Source organism: Canis lupus, chromosome 32, assembly GCF_011100685.1.
Source record: "Canis lupus familiaris isolate Mischka breed German Shepherd chromosome 32, alternate assembly UU_Cfam_GSD_1.0, whole genome shotgun sequence".
NCBI lineage: Eukaryota > Metazoa > Chordata > Mammalia > Carnivora > Canidae > Canis > Canis lupus.
Genome location: NC_049253.1, coordinates 13,340,901 through 13,364,009, shown reverse-complemented (window position 1 = coordinate 13,364,009; position 23,109 = coordinate 13,340,901). Strand labels below are relative to the sequence as shown.

The 23,109-nt window shown below is 38.0% G+C and overlaps 2 protein-coding genes across 11 annotated transcripts in view; one reads left to right on the top strand and one right to left on the bottom strand.

The window, feature by feature from the left end:
* The window catches only part of INTS12 (integrator complex subunit 12), a 38,434-nt gene extending 23,126 nt beyond the window's left edge, over positions 1-15,308 (bottom strand). For 3 of the 5 annotated variants that reach the window (XM_038581989.1, XM_038581988.1, XM_038581987.1), the window contains exons 1-4: positions 15,163-15,296; positions 6,056-6,129; positions 5,609-5,773; positions 1,172-1,324 (exon numbers count right to left, since the gene is read on the bottom strand). In XM_038581989.1, coding sequence (XP_038437917.1) covers positions 1,172-1,324; positions 5,609-5,764 — 309 coding nt within the window. In that variant the 5' untranslated portion in view covers positions 5,765-5,773; positions 6,056-6,129; positions 15,163-15,296. Of the gene's footprint in view, positions 1-1,171; positions 1,325-5,608; positions 5,774-6,055; positions 6,130-10,777; positions 10,914-15,162 lie in introns of those variants that run through there. The other 2 variants (XM_038581990.1, XM_038581991.1) reach the window with 2 other exon arrangements.
* GSTCD (glutathione S-transferase C-terminal domain containing) overlaps positions 14,996-23,109 on the top strand; it is a 125,258-nt gene continuing 117,144 nt past the window's right edge. For 2 of the 6 annotated variants that reach the window (XM_038581983.1, XM_038581982.1), the window contains exons 1-2: positions 14,997-15,536; positions 15,958-16,205. The gene's annotated coding sequence lies outside the window, so the exon portion shown is untranslated. Of the gene's footprint in view, positions 15,537-15,957; positions 17,258-23,109 lie in introns of those variants that run through there. The other 4 variants (XM_038581984.1, XM_038581985.1, XM_038581986.1 and 1 more) reach the window with 3 other exon arrangements.

The following is a 23,109-nucleotide window of genomic DNA, read 5'->3' as shown; positions in this document are numbered from 1 at the left end:
TATATGCACTTTGGATAGCAATTTGGCAATGTCTAGTAATACTGAAGATGTTACTATCCTATTACATCTTTTTATACGTACACATTCTATAGAAATCATGTGCTCAAAGAATTTACCTTTAAAGCAGCTTACTGAAGCTCCATTGTAATAGAAAAAAAGGAGAAATAACCTAACTGCTCATCAGTAGGGAAATGGATAAACTGATTTATTCATTAAATAACTATTATATGGTAACTGAAAGACTCATATCTTCATATATCAGCACAGGTGAATTTCAAAAGCACATTTCCTGAGGTGAAAAAGTTGCCAAAAGATATACATGTGTACCTGTATGATACCATTTATATAAACTTAAAAGCACAGAAAACAATACTATATGATTTATGAATAACCAATATTAAGAAAAAGTATGAAAGCATATGAGACTAATATACTGCATCTTAAGGCAAGCAATATCAAAATTTTTAATGTATTTTTTACTAAGTGCTAAAATCTTAATAACTAACTATGTGCAAAAATCATTCAAAATAGGCAATCCAAGAATTATCTGTATCTCTGTTAAGGTACACACCATCCTATAACAAATTTCATGTTTAGAAATTTACATCTTGGGATCCCTGGGTGGCGCAGCGGTTTGGCGCCTGCCTTTGGCCCAGGGCGCGATCCTGGAGACCCGGGATCGAATCCCACATCGGGCTCCCGGTGCATGGAGCCTGCTTCTCCCTCTGCCTGTGTCTCTGCCTCATTCTCTCTCTCTCTGTGACTATCACAAATAAATAAAAATAAAAAAAATAAAAAAAAAAGAACTTTAAAAAAAAAAAAAAAAAAAAAAAAAAAAAGAAATTTACATCTTTATTTTCTCCTGTTTTTTCTCAATAACTATCTCATCTAGAATATTTAAGTTATGGATTAAAGTTAATGCTTGAAATTAGCACATCCCCTAGAGCTCAAATATGTATTGAAATGACTTCAGTAAATGGTTAAATGTTTCTAAATTTTACTCACTTTTCAAAAAAATAACATCTATAATTATCAAAATATATTTACTGAATAGTTATTATGTACTTTACCTACTATTATGCAAAAGAAGTGAGCACAGAAAGAAACAATGTTCCTGTCTATAAGCACAAGTGATTAACTCCTTTTAAAGTCAGATTAAATTAATTCTTACTTTTTCAGCTGGTCTCTTTTCAGCTTCTTTCTTTACTTTTTCAGTTGTGAGGGCCTTGCCATTATTATTACCAGAAGGAAGACTGGATGACGTTTTGGGCTCTTGCTTAACAGAAATAGCTTTTGTGCTTGAAATTTTGGGTGGCTCCACATCCTAAAAAATGGAAAGAATAAAAAAAAAAGGAGGTCTGCAATCAAATGTTCTAACAAACTGTAAAAAGCGGATCATAAATGTAAATAATTTTCAGTTAAAAATTAAGATATGTTTTGACCAATGTAACATCCATTTCTTTAAAAGATTTATTGAGAAATACCTGATATACAAACTGTATCTATTAAAGTGTAAAACTGGTAATTTTCACATGAAACTATCACTACAACCTATATAATGAATATAACCACCATCCCCCAAAGTTTCCCTGTGGCTTGCTATAATTACTCTTAGAGGTGTACATCCTAGAGAAACTATGTCTCCCTCCATCCTCAGGCAACCACTAACCTGCTTTCTGTAACCATAAATTAGTTTACATTTCCTAGAAATTTATATGAACAGAATCATATGGTATATACTCTTTTTCTAACTTCTTTCACTTAGCCTAGTGACTCAGGTTATTGAGTATATCAACAGTTCATTCCTTATATTACTGAATAATATTCTACTGGATGGACATACCAATTGTTTATTATCTATTGGATATTTATGGTGGATATTTGTTTATAGTTTGGGGCTATTACAAATAAAGCTATTATGACCATTCAGGCACAAATCTTTGGACATTCACTTTCATTTCTCTAGAATTAATGTCTAGGAGCAAAATGGCTGAATCATATGGTAGGTATATGTTTAACTTTTTAAGAAACTCCCAAACCATTTTTCAAAGTGGTACCATTTTACATTTCCACCAGGAGTATATGAGAATCCCAGTTCCTCTGCATCCTCATCAACATCGGTAATGATTTAATCTTTTTAATTTTAGACATTCTATTTGGTATATAGTGGTATATCACTGTGAACTTCCATTTTCCTAACATCTAATGATGTTGAACAGGTTTTAAAGTGCTTATCTGCCATACATATATATGTCTTCTTTGGTAAAATGCTCATTAAAACTTTTAAAAAAATAGAGTTGTTTGTTTTTTTCTGACCCTAAAATGTTCTTCATAGGTTCCAGATATAAATCCTTTATCAGACACTAGATTTACAAATATTTTCAGTCTCTGGCTCATCTTTTCACCCTTGTTCTTATATTACCACTTTGTTGATATTTATACTTGCTATCTACTGCTAATAGTATAAAAAGTTTATGTATATGATAGGTCCTTGGAATCACCCTGTAAAAGAGGAGGGCATTTCCTCCCATTCTAAATAAATCAGAACATCTGAGAGCAGTCTGCTTTTCTGTGATAACACATAAATGTATAAAAATACAGGAATGATATACATTAGCTTCAGAACAGTGGTAATCTCTGAGGAGGAAGAAATGGAGAGGGGGGAAAAAGAATGGGGTTACAAAGGGAGAAGAAATGTGTGAGAAATATCAGAAAGGGAGACAGAACATAAAGACTCCTAACTCTGGGAAACGAACTAGGGGTGGTGGAAGGGGAGGAGGGCGGGGGGTGGGGGTGAATGGGTGACGGGCACTGAGGGGGGCACTTGACGGGATGAGCACTGGGTGTTATTCTGTATGTTGGTAAATTGAACACCAATAAAAAATAAATTTATTAAAAAAAAAGAATGGGGTTATAGACTCATTGGTAGCTACTTGATTTACTGTGCTGATTGTCTAGACCAAGTGCTGGAAAACTGAGGCCTAGAGGCCAAATCTGGCCTATTGCCTGGTTTTTATAAAGTTACATTAGAATACAGCAATACTCATTTATTTATGTATTGCCTATGGCAATTTCATGCTACCATGGCAAAATCAGATTGTCCTAACAGAGACCATCAGCCCACAGAACCTGAAACATTTACTATTTGATTCTTTACAGAAAGTTTGGTGACCACTTGTGTAGACATGGGAAAATGATGGAAAAAATGTTGGTAATGTAGATTAAACTTAAAAGTGTATCATGTCTATAACATAAAAAACTAAAAAACAATCTTGCAGGATTTGAAAACTATTACCGAATTCAGCAAAAGAGTTACAAGTCTTGATGGATGAGTTAAGTTCTAAGTTCATTATTTCTTTTTCTTTTCTCTTCTTTTCTTTCTTTCTTTTTCTTTCTTTCTTTCTTTCTTTCTTTCTTTCTTTCTTTCTTTCTTTCTTTCTTTCTTTCTTTCTTTCTTTCTTCTTTCTCCTTCCTTCTTCCTTCTTTCCTTCTTTTTCTTTCCTTCCTTCCTTTCTTTCTTTTCTCTCTCTCTCTCTCTCTCTCTCTCTTTCTTTTTCTTTTTTAATAAGCAGACTCCATGCTCAGCACAGAGCCCAACTCGAGGCTTGAACTCACAATCCTGAGATCAAGACCTGAGCTGAGATCAAGAGTTGACCTTGATCAATGCTTAACTGACTAAGCCACACAGGTGGCTCTCAGTTCATTCAGATTCAACTTATTCAATGATGCAAATGAAAATATCAACCAATTTTTATGTTGAAACTTTATTTAGTGAGTTGTTAATATTTGTAAGCATACCACTGCCTCCAAGTGATTTTTACTCTAGAGATAGAAATGGGACAGCTAAAGGCTACAATTAAGTGAATCTATACCTTTTAAGTACCTAACAGAGTATTTTCTCTTAAGTTGATCAAAAGTAACTCCAGTTAGAAATCTAAGGACAGGAAGCTTTTTAATTAAACTTCTTGTGTACTTTAACAGATGAACTTCCTTCTGTTTTAGAATCTCAAAATACAGTATTGTTTCTTTAGTAATAATAATTTTTTCTTGTTGAGATAGTATCAATATCCAGAGCAGAATGAACTTACTAGTGTATTGTGTGGAGTTGTATAATTTGGTGAGTTGGAACTCCTTGAACCTACCAGAATGAGGATGGTAGAAGAAATAATGACACATTGGCTCTACTATTCAAAAGACAGTAAAAAGGCTTGAGAATACAAGAGCTTGTGTTGAAAGGAGACTGGGGGCAAAATACCACTGTTTACTTGGGCACTGGGTCTGGGATTTGGCTGCTGAATCTGGGATCTGGGCCTGTCTTTAGCTTGAGATTGGGGATTAGACTGAGCTAGTGATGTAGTTGTTTTCCCTTTCTCAGTTTGGTATGTAGGTCCAAGACCTGGGTAACTTGGAGTTTCAGGGCTCTAGAGCTTTAGAAAGGTCTGAAAGAATGTATTATGCATTATAGAATATAGTAAAAGCTGCCATTCATGAAAAGCCTATTATGTACCAGGGAGATACTATACTAAGTGACTTACATACTTTATGTTCTGTTAATTTTCACAATTTTGCAAGGTAATTCTTATTATCCCCATTCTACTAATATAGAAAATAGGGGCTGGCTGAAAAAAAGTTACTATGCACCTCAGTTTTAAAGATTTTATTTATTTATTGGGAGAGAGAGAGAGCATGAACAGGGGTAAGGGCGGAGTGACAAGCAGATTCTCTACTGAGCAGGGAACCCTACGTGGGGCTTGATCCCAGGACCCTGAGATCATGACCTGAGCCAAAGTCAGACACTTAAATGACTGAACCACTCAGACACCCATCAGTTTCCTTATTTTTAAAAATAAATAATACTATCTTAAAGAATCATTATCACAGTTAAAATTAATTATACACATACACCAGGCAGAAAAGTGCCTGAAACACAATAAATGTTCAGGATATAGCATCTACTACCACACAACTAATAAGAGGCAAGCTGGGATTTAAAACAGGTTTGGGTACAAAATGTTTCTTCTTTTCTTTTTTTTTTTTTTAGAGAATTTTTTAAAAATTTTATTTAAATTCAATTTGTCAGCATAGAGTACCAAAATGTATATTCTTTTCACATAAAGCTTTGTTACTATCAAAATTGAAGCCACATAGTTCTCACAATTTATCCACACATCCTTTTTCCCTTAAATTATCCTACCCATATCCAATTCACTTCATTGCAAAATCCCTGTCCTTTCACTTCATGATTTTTGCCCACAAAACATTAAAGGATAATTATAAGTTATAGTTTCAGCCAGTTGCTTAAAAAATGTTTTGATCCTAAAGAATTAGAAATTAAATCAAATAAAAAAAAATAAGTAAATAAGTGGGTTTCTCTACACAAAAACTAGTAGAAGAGAATATCCCTCCCACCCAGCTAACTTTTCTATGTAGTGTAACAGTTCTCTGAAAGCATGAAGGAAGAAAAGAACACTAAACAATATAATTCCTTCAACCCTTAAGGAAAGATTATTTTGGCCAGGAGACTGTTTTGAGATGGTCTAAATATTAATACTATTCTACTATTGGCCTTACAAAACTCACCCCCCAAGTTTTTTATTCATGTAGGTACCTTTTGAGATGGACGATAACTTGAATCAATGCCTCGAGCCAATGATTCATCAAGCAGTGCCTTGAGCTTTTCAGCAGAATCCTTACTCTTTGAATGTAAGAAGCCTAGTGCTTTCAAAAAAATGGGATCAAGTTCCAAGTTCACGGTAGCAGCCATTGCAAACACCTGAAGAAAAAAGGGGAGGGGGGAATTAAAGACAATGAACAGTTATCTATTTTATTCTTTTATTTATAATAGGCAATATTGTGCCCAAGATACAAAATATGAAATGTCTAAAAGGTTATTACAGGAAAAAAGTAAATGTCTTTGTTTTCCCTACCAAATTCTTTTTCCCCGAAGCAAGAACATGATCAGTTTTGTAGGTATTCATATCCATGGCTAAATTTTAAATCCAGATAAACTCTTCCCTGCCACAGAGCCCCCTCCTGTTTTAAAATATACACTTAGAGTTCAGTATACAGGAATTTGATGTGTTTAGGTCTAGCTGACATCAAAATTTCTTCTCTCAAACCTGATTTCCACTGCCAAAAAAAGAAAAAAAAAATTGGTGGGGATGAGGTATCACAGAAGGGCAATGGTTAGAGGAAGCACCAAGTGATGAGCTATAAAGGTCACTGCTACAGCTTTAATTTCAACTATGTATTTTTTTAATCTCCTTAGTCCTCAGCTCCAAACTTGAATGCCTCAGAAAACATTCTAATGATAATCTTATTGGATCACACTTAGATTGTGGTATCTCGTGCATTAACCTATTTTTAGCAAGGTTTCTGAGGAATGGTACCATAACTACTATAAATTATAAATAAAATTATACATATATATTTATATATATGATATAAAATCTCCCCATAGGACCTATGGTAATGCTCTGTGTCATTAGAAGCTTGAAATATAGTGAAGATGTACATCAAAGGCTTATGAAATTCCTTAAAAACAAAACAAAACATTAAAAAGTTTTGTTTTCAGTTAATACCAATGCTATCGTGTGATTCTACTTCTTGTGTCACTTTTTCAAATACTTCTCCAGGCAAGGAATTATTAAAATAAAAGTGTATACTTTGTGTTCAATCCTTTGATCAATATTCTAGGGCTTGAAGTTGTCTTCTATCCTTCAGGTTAATATTGTAATAATGCAACACACTTGCACTGTTAGAGTTATGGATCTGTCAGCAAATTCCACAGTAATCTCTCATTTTCAGGGGTTTATAAAGCCATTAAAACTTGCTGTAGGTTGAATCTTGGCATATGAAAGTTCCGACTGAAAATGAATTTTGTTGTTCCTTACCCTTCTACTTCTCCCCAATTCCTCTACAACTTTGACAGGAAATACACACACATACACACACACACTGACACTCTTACGCTTTTTTTTTTTTTTTTAAAGTTTTCAAGAAAGTATTAGCTACCTATCTGATAGCCTCAGAATAATTGTCAAATTCTGTGCTCTACTAAAATATTTGAATCATTCATGAATCCAAAAGCCAATACTAAAAGAAAAATAACCTATCTCAAATAGCTGTACTAGTAATTTAATGAAAATCGAGACACAACCTCTGTCACTTCTTAAAATTGTATTATTCTATACATCACATATAGATAATAGGTACAGAAAGGTTATTTTTAAATTTACTCAGGTATAGGCTGGTCACTATACATATTCTCAGGAGAAAACAATTCCCCACTAAAATGTCCATGATGAAAAGAATAAACCTGCCATTCCTCCTGAGTGCTCAAGGGGAATACAGCCTAATTTTTTTATTGGCCTAACTTTTTATGGCTAAAGACCATAGTGTTTACTCACCCAGAACAATGTGTTTTATGAGGCTGACCAAAGGGTTAATACTTAGAAGACTCCCTTTAATATGCTAGAAAAATCATTACTTGAAATTCTATGCTGACAACCAGAAGTGTTTACTGTTATGTATTTCCATAATCACATACAAAAGGTTTGCATTACAGATTAGGTGACAAGAGTCAGCATGTAGATTATAAAACTATAGAAGTAGTATCATCACACTAACATTCCAATTGGAACCTTTGAGTCAGTTCTTTTTATACAACCCTGCAATTATAAACCTGAACACGATTTGTACCCATGTCCTAAATTACTAACATGTCCCTCCAACCCAGTGGTTTTCATAATGGAATATACAGGAAGAAAAATGTGAGAATTTTTAATTAAAAAAATAAGCTTTTAGTATGCAGAATGATAGTAGTATATGCATATAATTGGTAACTAACATATATATGAAGTATGCTCAATTTTATACACATGGAATAATGAAACAAGTTTGAAGGCCACTGCTTTTGTCTATCTAGCAACTTCTAGTTTCCCTTTCCCTATTATGTATACATCAAGGCTGCTTTATGGTACATACTACCTTTCCCTTGAGAAGCCACCCAGTACTATCAGCTCAGATCTTCTCTCGCTCCCCACATTAACTTCATTGCTAGCTGCCCATCATCTTCTAGCCCCCAATCATTACCAATATATTCCCCTATTTTTCTACTTTTTTTCTCAAGCGCTCCTTCTATCCTTTTACCTTTGCTATTTCCCCTTGACATCACCTTTTTACCACCATCTCCCAAATGGTGTTCCTTTAACTTTGTATTGAAAGAGCAAAGAGGTCTATGGAGACTTAATTCCATACTGCTGTTTTTGGAAAAACATTCCATGACCACCATTCATCATCATCTTTCCTTGAAATATACACCTGCACCTTCAAAGTTGCTAAGTATGGAATCATGCTCATTTTCTTCCTCTTCCCTATCTTCATATTTGGCAATGCTAAAATTGCATCTATATTGATGATCTTCTCTAGCTTCTTGCACTCAGTTTACTTGGATCTTCAGCCCTCCAGGAGCTTCATCTTCAGCCACTGAAACCTGAAACTAGCTACAACTATTCTCCTTTTTGACTATAATCTTCCATCATTCTATCTCTTCCACTCTTCTGATCCAGAAGCCTCTTCAGGGTACCAGGTCAACCCTCCTTTTGGGTTTTTTGTTTGGTTGGTTTTTTGCCCCATTTCTTTCTTCCCATTCCACCTGCACTTTGAATTTATAGAAGCCTCCAGTTCCTTGTTCCCCCTGCTTTGTCCAATAATGGTACCTCCTTGCTCCAAGTCTTTCCTTCATCACAGAGAAAACAGTAGTTGGGCCTAAAATACAACATTCATAGTTATGTGTTTTATTCTTTATATTTTAGTTTTCTATTTTACCTTCCCTTCACCCTTTTTCTATTGTCTTCTCTGGTTTCTATTCTCCTTTTTTACTGGCAAATGCACACATAATAAAATTTATTTTTCATCTATTGATATCCTCAAAGAGGTCAGCAACTAATTTATCAAATATCTCCTTTATTATTTCCAAAAATATTTCTCTGGAGTTACACCAAACGCTATTACTTTTATACAATTCCTTCCCTGTATATTCCAAAATCCATGATCAAAACAGACTGGAAAAAAGCCATATCACTCTTACTGAAGATCAGAATTCAAAAAAAAAACGTCCTGTGTGTGTGTATTAATATACATATGTATATAGATATAGACACATGAAAGAAACTTAATTCTTTAAATGTAGGTTTAATTTAAAATCTAGGTATTGCTTTAAAAAAAAAGTCAGAAAATTAGCAATTACTGTTTTAAAAATGCCAATGACCTAGGAATATGGTAGTAGTGGTACTGGTAGGAATGAATTCTTAGCTCACAGTAGGAATAATCTATGGCAAATGCTTATAACACAGAAATTTCCAACTAATAAACAATGATCTCTTTTCTCCATCTCTTTTTCCTTATTGATTTATTTTCAGTCTGTCATTTTACTTCTCTTCCAGCACATATTCCAAGGTCCAGCCTTTCAAAGACTCTCTTTCCTAAGCACCCTTGTTCTACAGTCCTATGGTTTCATCTACTCTGTAGCCAACCATCCTGCTATTTACCTTCTCCCTGACTGCACCCAAACTAAGTGCAGAGGAGAGGAATACACACACTGTATCTTCAGACTCACCAGTCTTCTCTAAGCACTCTACACAGATTAGCAATCTTGTCATGCTTCTCTTGTCAACTCACTTCCCTACTTTTTGCCAAGACCAGTTACACTTTCCATTTTCCTTGAAACTGCTACCCTATCTCAGCAGATGTATTAGCGGACTTCACAGAGAAAACAGAAGCTGTCAGAGAGACACTAAATCATCTACTAACTTATCTGTACCTATCCTTTCCTTTCCCCACCTGATAAATGAAAAGGTGGCTCTCCATGTACTACTACCTGTACCTGGATCCTACCTTTTCCTTCTCTGGACCCTGCACTGTGGACCCTGGACCCTGCACTGGACCCTGCACTGTGGATTATTTACTAGGACCTTGCACTGTGGATTATTTACTAGGACTTCTCTACAGCCCACCTGGACCCTGCACTGTGGATTATTTACTAGGACTTCTCTACAGCCCACCATCACAACCCCTTTCTACCAGCATCTTTTCATTAACATTTAAATATATTCAAGCCTCTTGTACCCTGTCTTCTTCATTTTATACCAAAACTTCCTCAGATAGTCATTCTCATTCTATGTTCCCTTTCTTCATTCTTCTATTTATGCTGCATTTCCTGCAATTTGGCCTTTGTCCTATCATTCCATGTTCTTACCAAAGTATTCATAGCTTTAGATAAATATAATAAATCTTGTTTTCTCCTCCTACTTTTTTCTTAGTCTTTTTGTAGGTTCCTATTCCACTTCAACTTAAATAAGTTCCTCAAGATTAGGTTCTGGGTCTCTTTTTGTCTCACTCTGCATGTGATACCTGGATCAGCAGCACAGACATTACCTAGGAAACTGTTGGAAATGCAAACTCTTGGTCTCTACCATGAGATCAACTGAAGAAGAAACTCTGGGAGTGGGTCCAGAATCTATATTAAACCTTCTAGCTGATTCTGATCCACTGTAAAGTTTGAGAATTACTGCCCTAGACAATTTTATCTAGACCCTTTTGCCACTGATTATAAATTTATTTCACCAGCCCATCCATCTCTCCCAAGATCCAACTGCCAGCTTGACTATGCTGTCTCACTGGTGCCTCCTATTCAACATGTGCCTAATGGAGCCACTCATAACCTCTTTGTCTCCAATCAGATCTCTTAGGATTCCCTTTCTCAAATGATACTCACCCCATTGCTCCAGCCAGAATCTGAGTATCCACTTGAACTTCTCCTACTTCATCCCCCCACCCAGCCCAAGTATTCAATCACCAAACCGCCTAAATATATCTCAAATTAATCCGCCTTTTTATTTTTTTATTTTTTTAATTTTTTATTTATTTATGATAGTCACACAGAGAGAGAGACAGAGAGAGGCAGAGACACAGGCAGAGGGAGAAGCAGGCTCCATGCACCGGGAGCCTGACGTGGGATTCGATCCCAGGTCTCCAGGATCGCGCCCTGGGCCAAAGGCAGGTGCTAAACCGCTGAGCCACCCAGGGATCCCTTCTTTTCTTTTTTTTAATTGACATTTTTATGTGTATTTTATTTTTTATTATTTTTTTGTTTTTTATTGGTGTTCAATTTACCAACATATAGAATAACACCCAGTACTCATCCCATCAAGTGCCCCCCTCAGTGCCCGTCACCCAGTCACCCCCCACCCCCCCACCTACCTCCCTTTCTACCACCCCTTGTTCATGTCCCAGAGTTAGGAGTTTCTCATGTTCTGTCTCCCTTTCTGGTATTTCTCACTCATTTTTTCTCCTTTCCCCTTTATTCCCTTTCACTATTTTTTATATTCCCCAAATGAATGAGACCATATAATGTTTGTCCTTCTCCAATTGACTTACTTCACTCAGCATAATACCCTGCAGTTCCATCCACGTCGAAGCAAATGGTGGGTATTTGTCGTTTCTAATGGCTGAGTAATATGCCTTTTTTAAACCTTACTACCACCACCCTAAACCAAGCTACCATCATCCATTGTCTGGCCTGCCATAATAGCTTAATCAGTCTTCCCACAACCACTTTTGTCCCCCTCCTTGTCCCCATCTTTCTATATCACTCACTTGGTGAAAATGTTCTTTTCACCTCTCTCTGTCCAGAGGTTAAAGAACAACATCCTTAACAAAGTTTCTAATGCCCTACAAGATCTGGTAATACTTGCAAAGTAGTTACAAGAGTATCTAGCACAGAGTACACATTCATTAAATGTTACTAAGTATCTCAGGCTATTCCCACTCTCTGTTGTAGCCACATAACTTAGTTCAAGTCTGTCAACCTCCCATACTTACTCTTTCTTCCCTCAGCACTTCAGTAAAAAGTGTCCCATCTTACTCACCCTTCATATCTTTTTTTTTTTTCACATTTCCCCCAACAAAACAAGAAGTCTTACTGTTACATGGTACCCAAACATCCTGCACTTATTTGTAATCGTAACTACACTGCTAATTATGTGAACAGATCTTTCTCACTAGAATGTAAATTCCATGACAACCAGCACTGGATTGATTTTCCTATTCCTGTTAGCTATGTGCGTAGCAGAATGCCTGGCAGGTAGCAGGTATTCATTAAATGCTGGCCAAGTGAACACATACTATTCACTTCTTCAGTTAAAAACTTTCTCCTTGATTTCTATTACATTTAGCTTTTCTGGTTTTTCCTCTTCTATCTCTTGACAACTCTTACTCTGGTTTATCCTCAGCTCTGTCACTCTTGGTATTATCCAAGTATCTGTCTTTATCTTCTTTAGTTCTGCTTCCAATTTCTTCCTTGGTTATCTTCTATAGATCATGTTTTTAACTACCATCTCTAGGCAGATGATTTCATTTTTATCACCACACCAATCTCACTTAGGCTCAAATCCCACATTTCCAATTGCTTAGTAGATATGTCTACCTGGTTGCCCTAATGGTATCTCAAATTCAGTTATGGCTAAAATTGAGATTATGAATACTTTCTCCCAAAAGTTTGTCCTGTACTTTTTCAATGAATGACACAACTCTCTGCTAATCTAGTCTGAGGCCTAAATCCTTCCCTCACTAAATCCTCTCTTATTCTGTATAACCAAAAAATCAGTAGGCCTTCCCTATGGTACTTTGCAACATTCCTCACATTTGTTCCATTTTTCACTTCCACTGCTACTACTCCAATTCATGTCTTTTAAGTTTTGTGGTATAGCAGTAATGTAGCTATTCTCCTTGACTTCAGCACTACAGCTATACTCATGTTCCCAAAACACATTTCTTCTTTCTTTTTCATTTTCTTCCTCAAAAATTAAAACTTCCTGGGATGCCTAGGGGGCTCTGTGGTTGAGTGTCTGTCTTTGGCTCAGGGCGTGATCCCGCGATCTGAGATCAAGTCCCACACTGGGCTCCTTGCAAACCTGCTTCTCCCTCTGCCTAGGTCTCTCTTGTCTCTCAAGAATGAATAAAATCTTCAAAAAAATTAAAACTTCCTACTGTCTTCAAAATAAAGCCCAATTCTGAAAAGACTCTCACTGGCACAAAAACTTAATTCTTATACAGAAGAGCCATTCGCTTGTCTTGACACCTCTGCTTATTTTTTCTCTGTCCGGGAAGCTTTTTACCCATTTTTTAGATGTCTAAATTTTATGTTCAAATATTATTTCTCATGTGGATTCTTCACTGCTGGTGTGTCCTTATCCATCCCAAACACTACTAAAAATCTCTCCCTCCCAGGATACATCATACTGCTTTCTGGTGGTACTAGGACTTTCTACCTTGAGCCATACTTTTGTTGTTGTTTTGCACAAGAGTTATATTCCCTATAAAACTATTGAGTACTTTAAGGGAGGAGATTCTACATTTCTTTTTTACTATCACATGGCTACCTTGCAAAGTACCATAAAATAACAGCTATTAGAATTATTAGGGATCAAAGTAAAGTGTAATGGTCTTTTCCCTCCTACACAATTCTAACCAATTTACAAAGTCCCTTTGCAAAGAGCAGTAAGAAACGCAAACCCATCTTCCCTGTACCTCCTGCGCCTCCACCAAACCTCTCAAACATCAAAAAAGCAACAGTAAAAGAAACATAAACAAAAGTCACCTCTTTGATGACTAGAGACTTGTACAATGTTCCTCTCTGCAGTACTCACTCTCTTCCCAATCCTTTACCTGGCTTTACCTTCATTAATTACACTGGACTGTAACTTCATGAGGGCAAGAAACTTATTTTATTCAGTTATGTATCTAGGGTTCGAAACTTAGCCTCTCAAAAATATTTACTGAGTGAATGAACTAGGTTTTATTTAAAAATCACTTTCTGGGGCTTCTGTGATCTTTCCCACCGAAACTGGATATTCACAATGCTTTCCCCAAATCCCCAATTTCTCATTCTACATGCTAATCTTTTTTTTTAAAAAAACAGTCCGGAGTTGGGACACCTGCGTGGCTCAGGGGTTGAGCATCTGCCTTTGGCTCAGGTTGTGACCCCGGGGGTCCTGGGATGGAGTCCCCGCATGGGGCTCCGCGCAGGGAGCCTGCTTCTCCCTCTGCCGGTGTCTCTGCCTCTCTCTGTGTGAATATATAAATAAAATCTAAAAAAAAAAAAAAAAAGTCCAGAGTTGATCATCTGCACGTGCAAGGACACAAGATAAAGGAAACCACCTATTCACACCGAGTGCAATATTAGGGTTGCCATCTCCTACCAGCTCTAGCAAGCTTTGCCCTTTCATGTCTTTGGAAGCTCTTGCAAAAACAGCCTTTTTTAAAAAAAAGATTAAAAAAAAAATCTTTTAAAGCTGCTGCCCGTTTCAGTCCTCTACTGAATTCTCGGCCCTGGGTTACACTGATATCTTAGGGACATGTCTGGAAACGCAGGGGAAACGGAAGGACCACGACTCCAAACCAACCGAGTGACAAGAGAAGCTGAAAAAAAGGGGCCGAATGGGATCCCTGGTGGCGCAGCGGTTTGGCGCCTGCCTTTGGCCCAGGGCGTGATCCTGGAGACCCGGGATCGAATCCCACATCGGGCTCCCGGTGCATGGAGCCTGCTTCTCCCTCTGCCTGTGTCTCTGCCTCTCTCTCTCTCTCTCTGTAACTATCATAAATAAATAAAAATTTAAAAAAAAAAAAAAAAAAAAAAAAGGGGCCGAAGACGCTCAGAAAAGGGATGTCAGTCCTTTGATCAAAGCAGGACACCGCAGGCCTAGCACGGGAGAAGGTCTTCGAGGAGCAAGTCCGAGAGGACAGGCGAGGCGGAAGGAGGGAGCTGCCCAGAGAAGTCGCCAAAACCCTGCGGGGAAGGTCGGGCACCGGGCTGCAGGGACCAGTCCCCGGGGCCGGGCCGGGCCGAGCCGAGCCGGAGAGCCCCAGCCCACAGCACTGCAGGAGGAGGCTCGGCACCACCCCCCGCCCCCGCCCCCGCCCCCGCCCCGCCGCAGGGAGAGGGCAGTCAGCCCGGGCGCGCGGCCGCCCGCCAGTGACGACGCTGCCCCCTCAGCAGCCAGGGAACTAAGACCCCACGAAGCTCCTCTCCCGCCTCGCCCCTCGCGGAGGTCTCGAGCCTCCCAGAGGCGGCTGGGAGCCGGGGAGCTCGTCACAACTCACCGCTCCGCCCCGCTGCTCCGTCCGTTCCCGGGGGCCCCTTCCGAACCGCTCCCGGAACTCGCCGGCTCCGACTACGGGGAAACAAAGGTTCCTGCCGCGCCGTGAAGGGGGGAAGTTTTCGGCTGTGCCACGGCGGGAAGTGACGTAACCCCGGCTTCCGGTCCGCCGGATTATGAATGACGGCGGACGCGGCTGTTTCCAAGACGGCGTGCCTGCCGCGTGCCCCTTCCCGGCCTCTCTGGCCGCCCGCGGTCCGTGGGCGAAGACTCGCAGAAGCTGCCTCGGAAAACTCACGCGGGGTGGGAAGGCGCAGGCGGCTCGTGTCGCTGACACACTCACGCACCCTCCCTGCCTGGCCGCGCCTCTGCGACCAGGTAAGGAGGGAGCTCAGGCTGCGGACTCCGCGGTCCCCCTGACCCCCCCCCCCCCCCCCCCGCGACTGCTCTTTGCATCCGGAGGCGACCCGGCTGATGCTGCGAGACGGGGATGGGGAGGAGGCGGGGGGGCGGGAGAGGCAAGGGCTTGCAGTGAGTGTCCCGAGCTTTCTCCAGCGCTGGGCCCCTCCTGGGCGGTCACAGCCTCTGAGGGAGCTGGTGGAGGGCCCCGGGCCCCTTCCCAGGTTTCCCAGGGCCAGTCCCCGTGGCTCCCTCTGCTGATGGGGACTAGAGCAGCTTCTCTTTGCAGGAGTCCGTGGAGTCGTTTGCCGTTTGCTGCTAAGTGTCGCTTTAAGACCTTTTTGGCACGCTTTAACTTTTTTTTTTTTTTTTTCCTTCCCCCTCTCTCTTTGACACTTAGCATTTTATTCCGTGCCTTCCCGGTTAGAGAAAGCAGTTGTACGTGAGGACTGCTGAACAGTTGCTCCAGAGGACTTGCGTCGTTTGCGGCTGTTTTTCTTTTACACTGTCAAAGCAGCGTTTCAGTTCGGTCTTAAACAAGTTCGAGTTTGAGTAGAAAGTTTGACTTGCATGAAAGATTGCTTCGGTTTCGGAAACGTTCACGAACACCCGTATTTCCCGCCTCAACTCCACCTCGTTTGGAATGAGGTGACTTGTTTTTTAATCCCTTTATTCTTGAGCCCGGGATCCCATTTCTTGTCCTAAATTCTTGAATGTTACCGTTTGATAATCTATCTTGTGCTAAGTTATTGATTTTTAATAGCGTAGTTCTTTTTCCAAGCCTCCCTATAGAAAAAGTATTAGAGAAAAATGAAAAAGCTGGCAAGAATGTGGCGATTTGTAAACATGGTCATTGAATACTGTGAAAATAAATTCTCTTACAAATACAACTGAATGATTTGCTGTCATATTTAATAAATCAAACTTTAAGCCATGTTGAGTTTTTTTTTTTTTTTTAATTTAACTGCCTGGTGGGGAGTATACGCTACTAAGAGGATTGCCTTAAGGCATACTCACAACGTGAAATCATGTTTGAGTTCTACCTGAAGACCTTATTTTAAGAGGTCTAACTTTAAAAACAAATCTGTGATGAGATCGGTGAGATTTGAGAATTGTTTTATCAGATTATCTATTTTATTATTATTATTATTTTACACTTCTACATGTTTGCCTACTTTAAGCAAAGTTAGATTGGAACTTCTGTAATATTGGCCCCATCAAGTTTAAAAACAACAGCAACCTGTGTTTACTTTGTAGCTTTGGTATCACCTGTGATTTGAAATAAATACTGAATATCCAATTAGCCTTTCTCATAGCAACAATTTAGCAGATCTTGCAACTTAAATTCTCTAGGCCAGTCCACTACAACATCTATAGTATATACCATTCCTTATTATAAATTGTTTTTTTTATCATCAAGTATTCAAAGTAGCCCACGGAATTCTGTTAGGATTAGTACTTAGACTACAGGGATTTAAAGCATTTAGATCATACCCAGCCTAGGTATTGTTTGCTATGGGGATTCGGTGCTTTCATTTCAGGCTTGCAGGCATTTCTGTTTCTAACATGTTAGCATTTTATGCTGTGGTCCCCATTAATTATGAAGTCAGGCTTAGCTGCAAGCATTATGATTCTGTGGCAGCAGATAATTCTCTGATTCTCTAGAGAGATGACACACTTCTGTTATGGCTAAAGTTACTGTAAACTTTTTCACTTTTAAACAGTTTCCCCTCACCTTTTGCCCATTTTAATTATTGAACTCTGTCCTCTAGGACTTAACTATATGTATCCCCACATTACATAATCTAATAAGCACTGAAGCAGCTCAGCTTTTTTTCTTCTTCTTTTTTTTTTTTATATTTTTTATTTATTTATGGTAGTCACAGAGAGAGAGAGAGAGAGAGGCAGAGACACAGGCAGAGGGAGAAGCAGGCTCCATGCACCGGGAGCCCGACGTGGGACTCGATCCTGGGTCTCCAGGATCGCGCCCTGGGCCAAAGGCAGGCGCTAAACCGCTGCGCCACCCAGGGATCCCGCTTTTTTTCTTTTTTAACCTTTAACGTCCAAGGTAGTTAGCTGCTATTGAACTCTGTAGGGGCAAGCTTTTATATAATATAGATAGTAAGAAAATAAGGTGAGATTTGCAACCAAATTGTGCCATTTTGTGAAATGTACAAAACACAATCTAAGTTCCAATATTCATAATGAACATTTGACATACTAAGGAACTTGAGTTCAAATTTTAATCTTTAATAAAAATGTAATTTCATACCTGTAAACTGTTGAACTATTTTGTTCAATATAAGCGGTTAATATGCAAGTAGACTTAAGGTATCACATATCCTACCTTGTGTGACTTCTTGTCATAGTTAACAGGTTTTTTCGGTACTTGTAGGGGTGGGGAGCCGTGGGGGGGGGGGGGGACTTTTCATTTTCACATAAATTCCTTACCTTTACTGAGAAGTTTGGAAATATACAGCATGATTTGTGGCTTGCCAGTCAAAATTTGTTTACTAGTGTTAATGGATAAGGAATTTTAATTACAAATGAATAATAATAGCTAGTATTTATTATAGGCATTGTTAGTTTCTCACAGCATACTATATGGTAAATCTTCTTGTCCCCACTATAAATGGGAAAGCTAAGGTACAAAAAAGTTTTATATTGCTATTAAATATCAGAACCAGGATTTGAACCCAGTCAACTCCAGAGTCTAGGCTCTTAGCCATTACTTTATATTTCTTGGTGTATAACTATTCTACTTGTTAAGAATATAGACTCTAGTAAGGTTCCTAGTTCTCTTGACTATTGGTATATACAAAAACTGTATTTTCTCTATAAGTTTAGATGGATTCAAGTGATACTTTTTCCAAATCAGTTTATGGAGGTCATCTTGTTTCTTCATTTCAATTTATATACAGTTGGCTCTTAAAATAGATTTATTCATTTGGAAGAATGGTGTCAAGAATGAGGCTAATGAGGCTAATGTTCCAAGACTAAAGTTCTCAATAGTATTGTCATTAGAATGATTATTGATATTTATGTATATTCATTCATTTCTTGAGTAAAATTTGGGTACTCCTATGCATTGGAGTTATAGGTCAGATAGTAATATAAAGGAAAAAAGGGGATTAGGGGTCAGGAGGTGATGGAAGTGCTTTTTCTATTCAGGTTGTCACATAGCTCTTGTGTTACTATTTAGAGACATCAATGAAATGAAGGAACAAGCTAGGCATAAGGAACAGCAAGTACAAAAAATTCTCAATTGGAAACATGCCTGGCTTCTCTCAAGAACAGTAGGGAGAACTGGCTGGAGAGGAGTGAGCAAGAGGGAGCAGAGGTAGAGGGTCAGGTCAGAAAAGGATAGCTAGGGGAGGCATCTGGGTGACTCAGCATCTACCTTTGGATCAGGTTATCATCCTGAGATCGAGTCTCACATCCCACATTGGTCCTGCTTCTTCCTCTGCCTATGTCTCTGCCTCTCTCTCGGTGTCTCTCATAAATAAATAAAATCTTAAAAAAAAAAAAAAAAAAGATAGCTAGGGTCATGGCAGCCATAAGCCATAGTAGGAAATTTGGAATTTATTTTAACTGTTTTGGGAAGCCATTGGATGATTGTGAGCGAAGGGTGTGAACTGACTTATATGTTTAAAGGTCACCCTGACTAGTTTTAGAGTAGGGAAATATTGTTAATGGATATTTGTAGTAGTCTCTTTAAAGCTGGTGATGACTTAGGTAACGGTACTAAGAAGTTGGATTCAGCATATATTTCAAAGGTAGAAATAGTAGCTTAGGAGAGAAAATGAGTGAGACTTCAGGATTAAGGACCTGACCGTCTGGGTGAATGATGTCATTTTATCAATAAAGGGACTACTAAGGGATGAGGAACAAGTTTAGAAAAATGCCCAAGGGAAGATGGCAAGTAGCATGTAAGAAGTTGAGGTTCAAGGGAAAGGATGTGACTGAGATAAAAATAGGAGTCATTGAGGATATTTAACCTGTGGTACTGGAGATCACCAGAATAGTACTGTTGTATTGTGGGTTGGCCCATTAATGGATCGTGAAATCAATTTAGTACTAACCAGCATTTATTTTTTTAAAGATTGATTTAAAGATTTTATTTATTTATTCATGAGAGAGACAAGAGAGAGGCAGAGACATAGGCAGAGGGAGAAGCAGGCTCTCCACAGAAGCCTGATGCCAGACTTGATCCCAGGATTCTGGTATCACGACCCAAGCTGAAGGCAGACACTCAACCACTGAGCCACCCAGACATCCCAAGATTGATTTATATATTAGAGAGAGAGTGTGCACTGGAGCCTGTGCACGAGAGGGGCAGGGAGGAGGAGGAGGGGCAGAAGAAGAGGGAGAGAAAATCTCAAGCAGACTCCTCACTGAGTGGGGAGCCTGAGGCAGGATTCGATCTCATGACCCATGAGATCTTGACATGAGCCGAAATCAAGAGTCAGACCCTTAACCAACTGAGCCACCCTGGTGCCCCCTAGCCAGCATTTAAAGAGCGGAGAGGGGAGGAGGAAAGGAAGGATGAAAAGCACAGAATAAAAAAAAATATCAGTTTTATCCCATGTAGTACATGATCCTTTTGTTTCACCTTTATTCATGAACCTTTTTATTCAGTATAATGAGTTGGATTATTAAAATCTTATTGTGTGGCATGGTGAAAAGGTTGAACGTCAGTAATCAGGAATGAGTGTAGTTGAAAATAGGGCAAAGCACTGAGCTACAGATGCTAAGAGGTCTGTGGAGTATCGGATAAAGGGAATTAGGGAGAAGCTACCAAAAATCTTCATTGTCAAATGATTGTTTTTAGAACAGAGGTTTTTTATCAAGGATTACTGAGACCAGCACAATTGCTTAGAATAACATGATTTCTGATGAATTTCACTTTGGTGAAATTGTTGCTGCAATAAGATTGCAATATGCTTCACTTTCTGAAATTTTAGTTTATAAAATAGCGCTATTTATATAAGAAAAATAGCTATTCCTAAATATTTTCAGATAAGATCCCTTTATAAATTCAATTAATGTTTTTGTATTGATGGACAATTCTCATCTGTGTAATGGAATTAAAATGTAAGGATTGTGAGGATTAGAAGTAATGTTTAAAAGTTGTATGTGTTATAGCACATGGTTGGCGGACAATAAAATGTATGTGATATTATTAGAATTGTATTCTTTGTTCAGTCATTTAACATTTATTAGCACCTGTTAAATTCCAGGCACAGTGATAATTTCTTATTTGATGTAAAACAATACTTTGTTACAGTGGCGTACTCTTTGGTCTTTATGTACTAGGTAATATATAACTTAGTTGTTTATCCACCATGTAATATTTAGTTGCCCCAGATCCAGACGTTAACTGAACACAAAACTCAAAAAAAATTTTTCAACTTCTGACCAAGTATGCTTTTCTTTTTTCTTTTTTTTTTTAAGCTTTAAAAGAGTGAGAGAGAGAGCATGTGTGCGTATGAGCATGAGTGGGGAGAGGGCAGAGGGAGATGGAGAGATACTCAAGCTGACTTCTCAATAAGCTGAGCAGGCATAAAGCTGGATCTCACAACCTTTGACTCATGACCTGAACAAAACCAAGAGTTGGTCACTTAACTGTGGTACCCGGGTGCCCCCAAGTATGCTTATTTTCAATACATTTATTATATTTTTTCTTTGTCTTTCTTTATATAAACATATGCATGAAGTGAAATAGTAAAATATCTTTAGATTTTAAAACCCTATGAAGCTCATTTACCCTTTCATATGTGAAATATTTCAATTTATCAACACCAAGATATGTTAATTAGAATGAGAATACCAAAAAAAATGGTGTAGATGCCTAAAATGTTAAACCAGTGACTACTTCAGTTATGTTTTAAAATATCTTTGAAGGGGCACCTGGGTGGCTCAGTTGGTTAAGCATCCAATTTTTGATTATCAGCTCATATCTTGATCTCAGGGTCATGAGTTCAAGCCCAGTGTGGAACCTACTTAAAAAAATATATCTTTGAAGATTCACAAGTAATGAAACCAGATTTAAATTTTTTTTACCTATATATTCCCTGTGCAACATTCCCAAACAAATTGGCATGTCCAGGGAAGAGAAGTATACTCCATTAGCTCTGTTCAGCTCCTAAGTCTGTGGATTTATATGCTGCTTTCTCACTTTATCTGAGGAGTAGTTGCAGTGTGGCACCTGTCAAAGCTAAGCAAATGACACTACTTCTGAGTGTGGCAGGAATGTAATATGGAGTAACAGGAGCTGCGCCCAAACCCTAGAGACCCAGAAGATGATTCTACAGTACCCACCTTTTTAAAGTTCATGACATAAAAATAATGATAGAAGGAATCTCTAGATAGATATGTAGAAGAAAAAGAGGTTTCTTTTGAGTATGATGGTTGCAAACTTAAAGCAAAAACTATGTTTTACTCTCTTGAAAAATTAAACACATAGTACAAGCCAAAAACATCAAATTTGTACAGGTTTGCTAATATTTAATATTTATTTTAGAAATTACATTAGTATTTAATGGGAAGAAATTGCCCAGGGAGAGTAATTTTTTTAACTCCAAGATCATTAAGTAACATTTTTAATCTCCCAGGGGAAAAAAAAAAAAAAAAAACAAAAAAACACCAACATCTATATTGGAAAAATAAATTATGTTAAGAATCAACAGTACTTTGCATTTTCTCTCCGGCATCTCATTAATTTTTAGATATCTCCATGGGCAGGTTATTGCTATTCTATTTTGTTGACATTTAGCATTTATTAAGTGTTCACAGTGACAAAAGTTTATAGAATATGTAAAAGCCTATTCTCAAAGTTCTTATTCTTATAGGCCTTGGAAAGTGGCAAATATACACTTATTCTAATTTTTAAAAATATTTCTTAAATTACAAGCTGTAAAATAGCATGACATTGTTTTCAGTTTTGTTTGGCTTTTTAAAGAGTTAGCAGGACTAGTCTCATAATTACTATTTCCTAGACTGCTGGGCAAATGAGGAAATAAATCACATTTTCTTTCAAATCTGCTTCTTGAAGCACTTAGGAATCTTCTGTTATAGTATACCACTATCAGCAGAGGGAGTTAAGAAGATCAGTAAATTATCAGCAATAGATTTACAGGAGCAAACTCCTCAAATAAATTATTAATTACCTAGAAAATGTGGTCTCTTTTGCCTGTGAGCTTTAATAAGCACCCCTTAATACTTTGTTTTAAAATATACTGTAAGTACAAATAAATTTAAAAAAAAAAAGACAAGCTAAGGAGAAAATGGTTCCCATGGGTTAAAAAGTTGTTGCTTTTTAATCACATGAAATAATTTTCCCCTAGAGATCTTTTAAAGAAGTAACAAACCAAGGTGCAGATCTGTTTTAATAAAAGAAATATAAAACAGTAATGAGTACTTGCATGATCAAGAGGTTCTCTCAGTAATTTACTAACTATATCTTTTTGTTATAATGAATTATTAGTTCTTTAATAACAAAAGAGCTGAGGACCGAGACACTTAAAGATACTCAAGTGTTTTGCTTTTGATT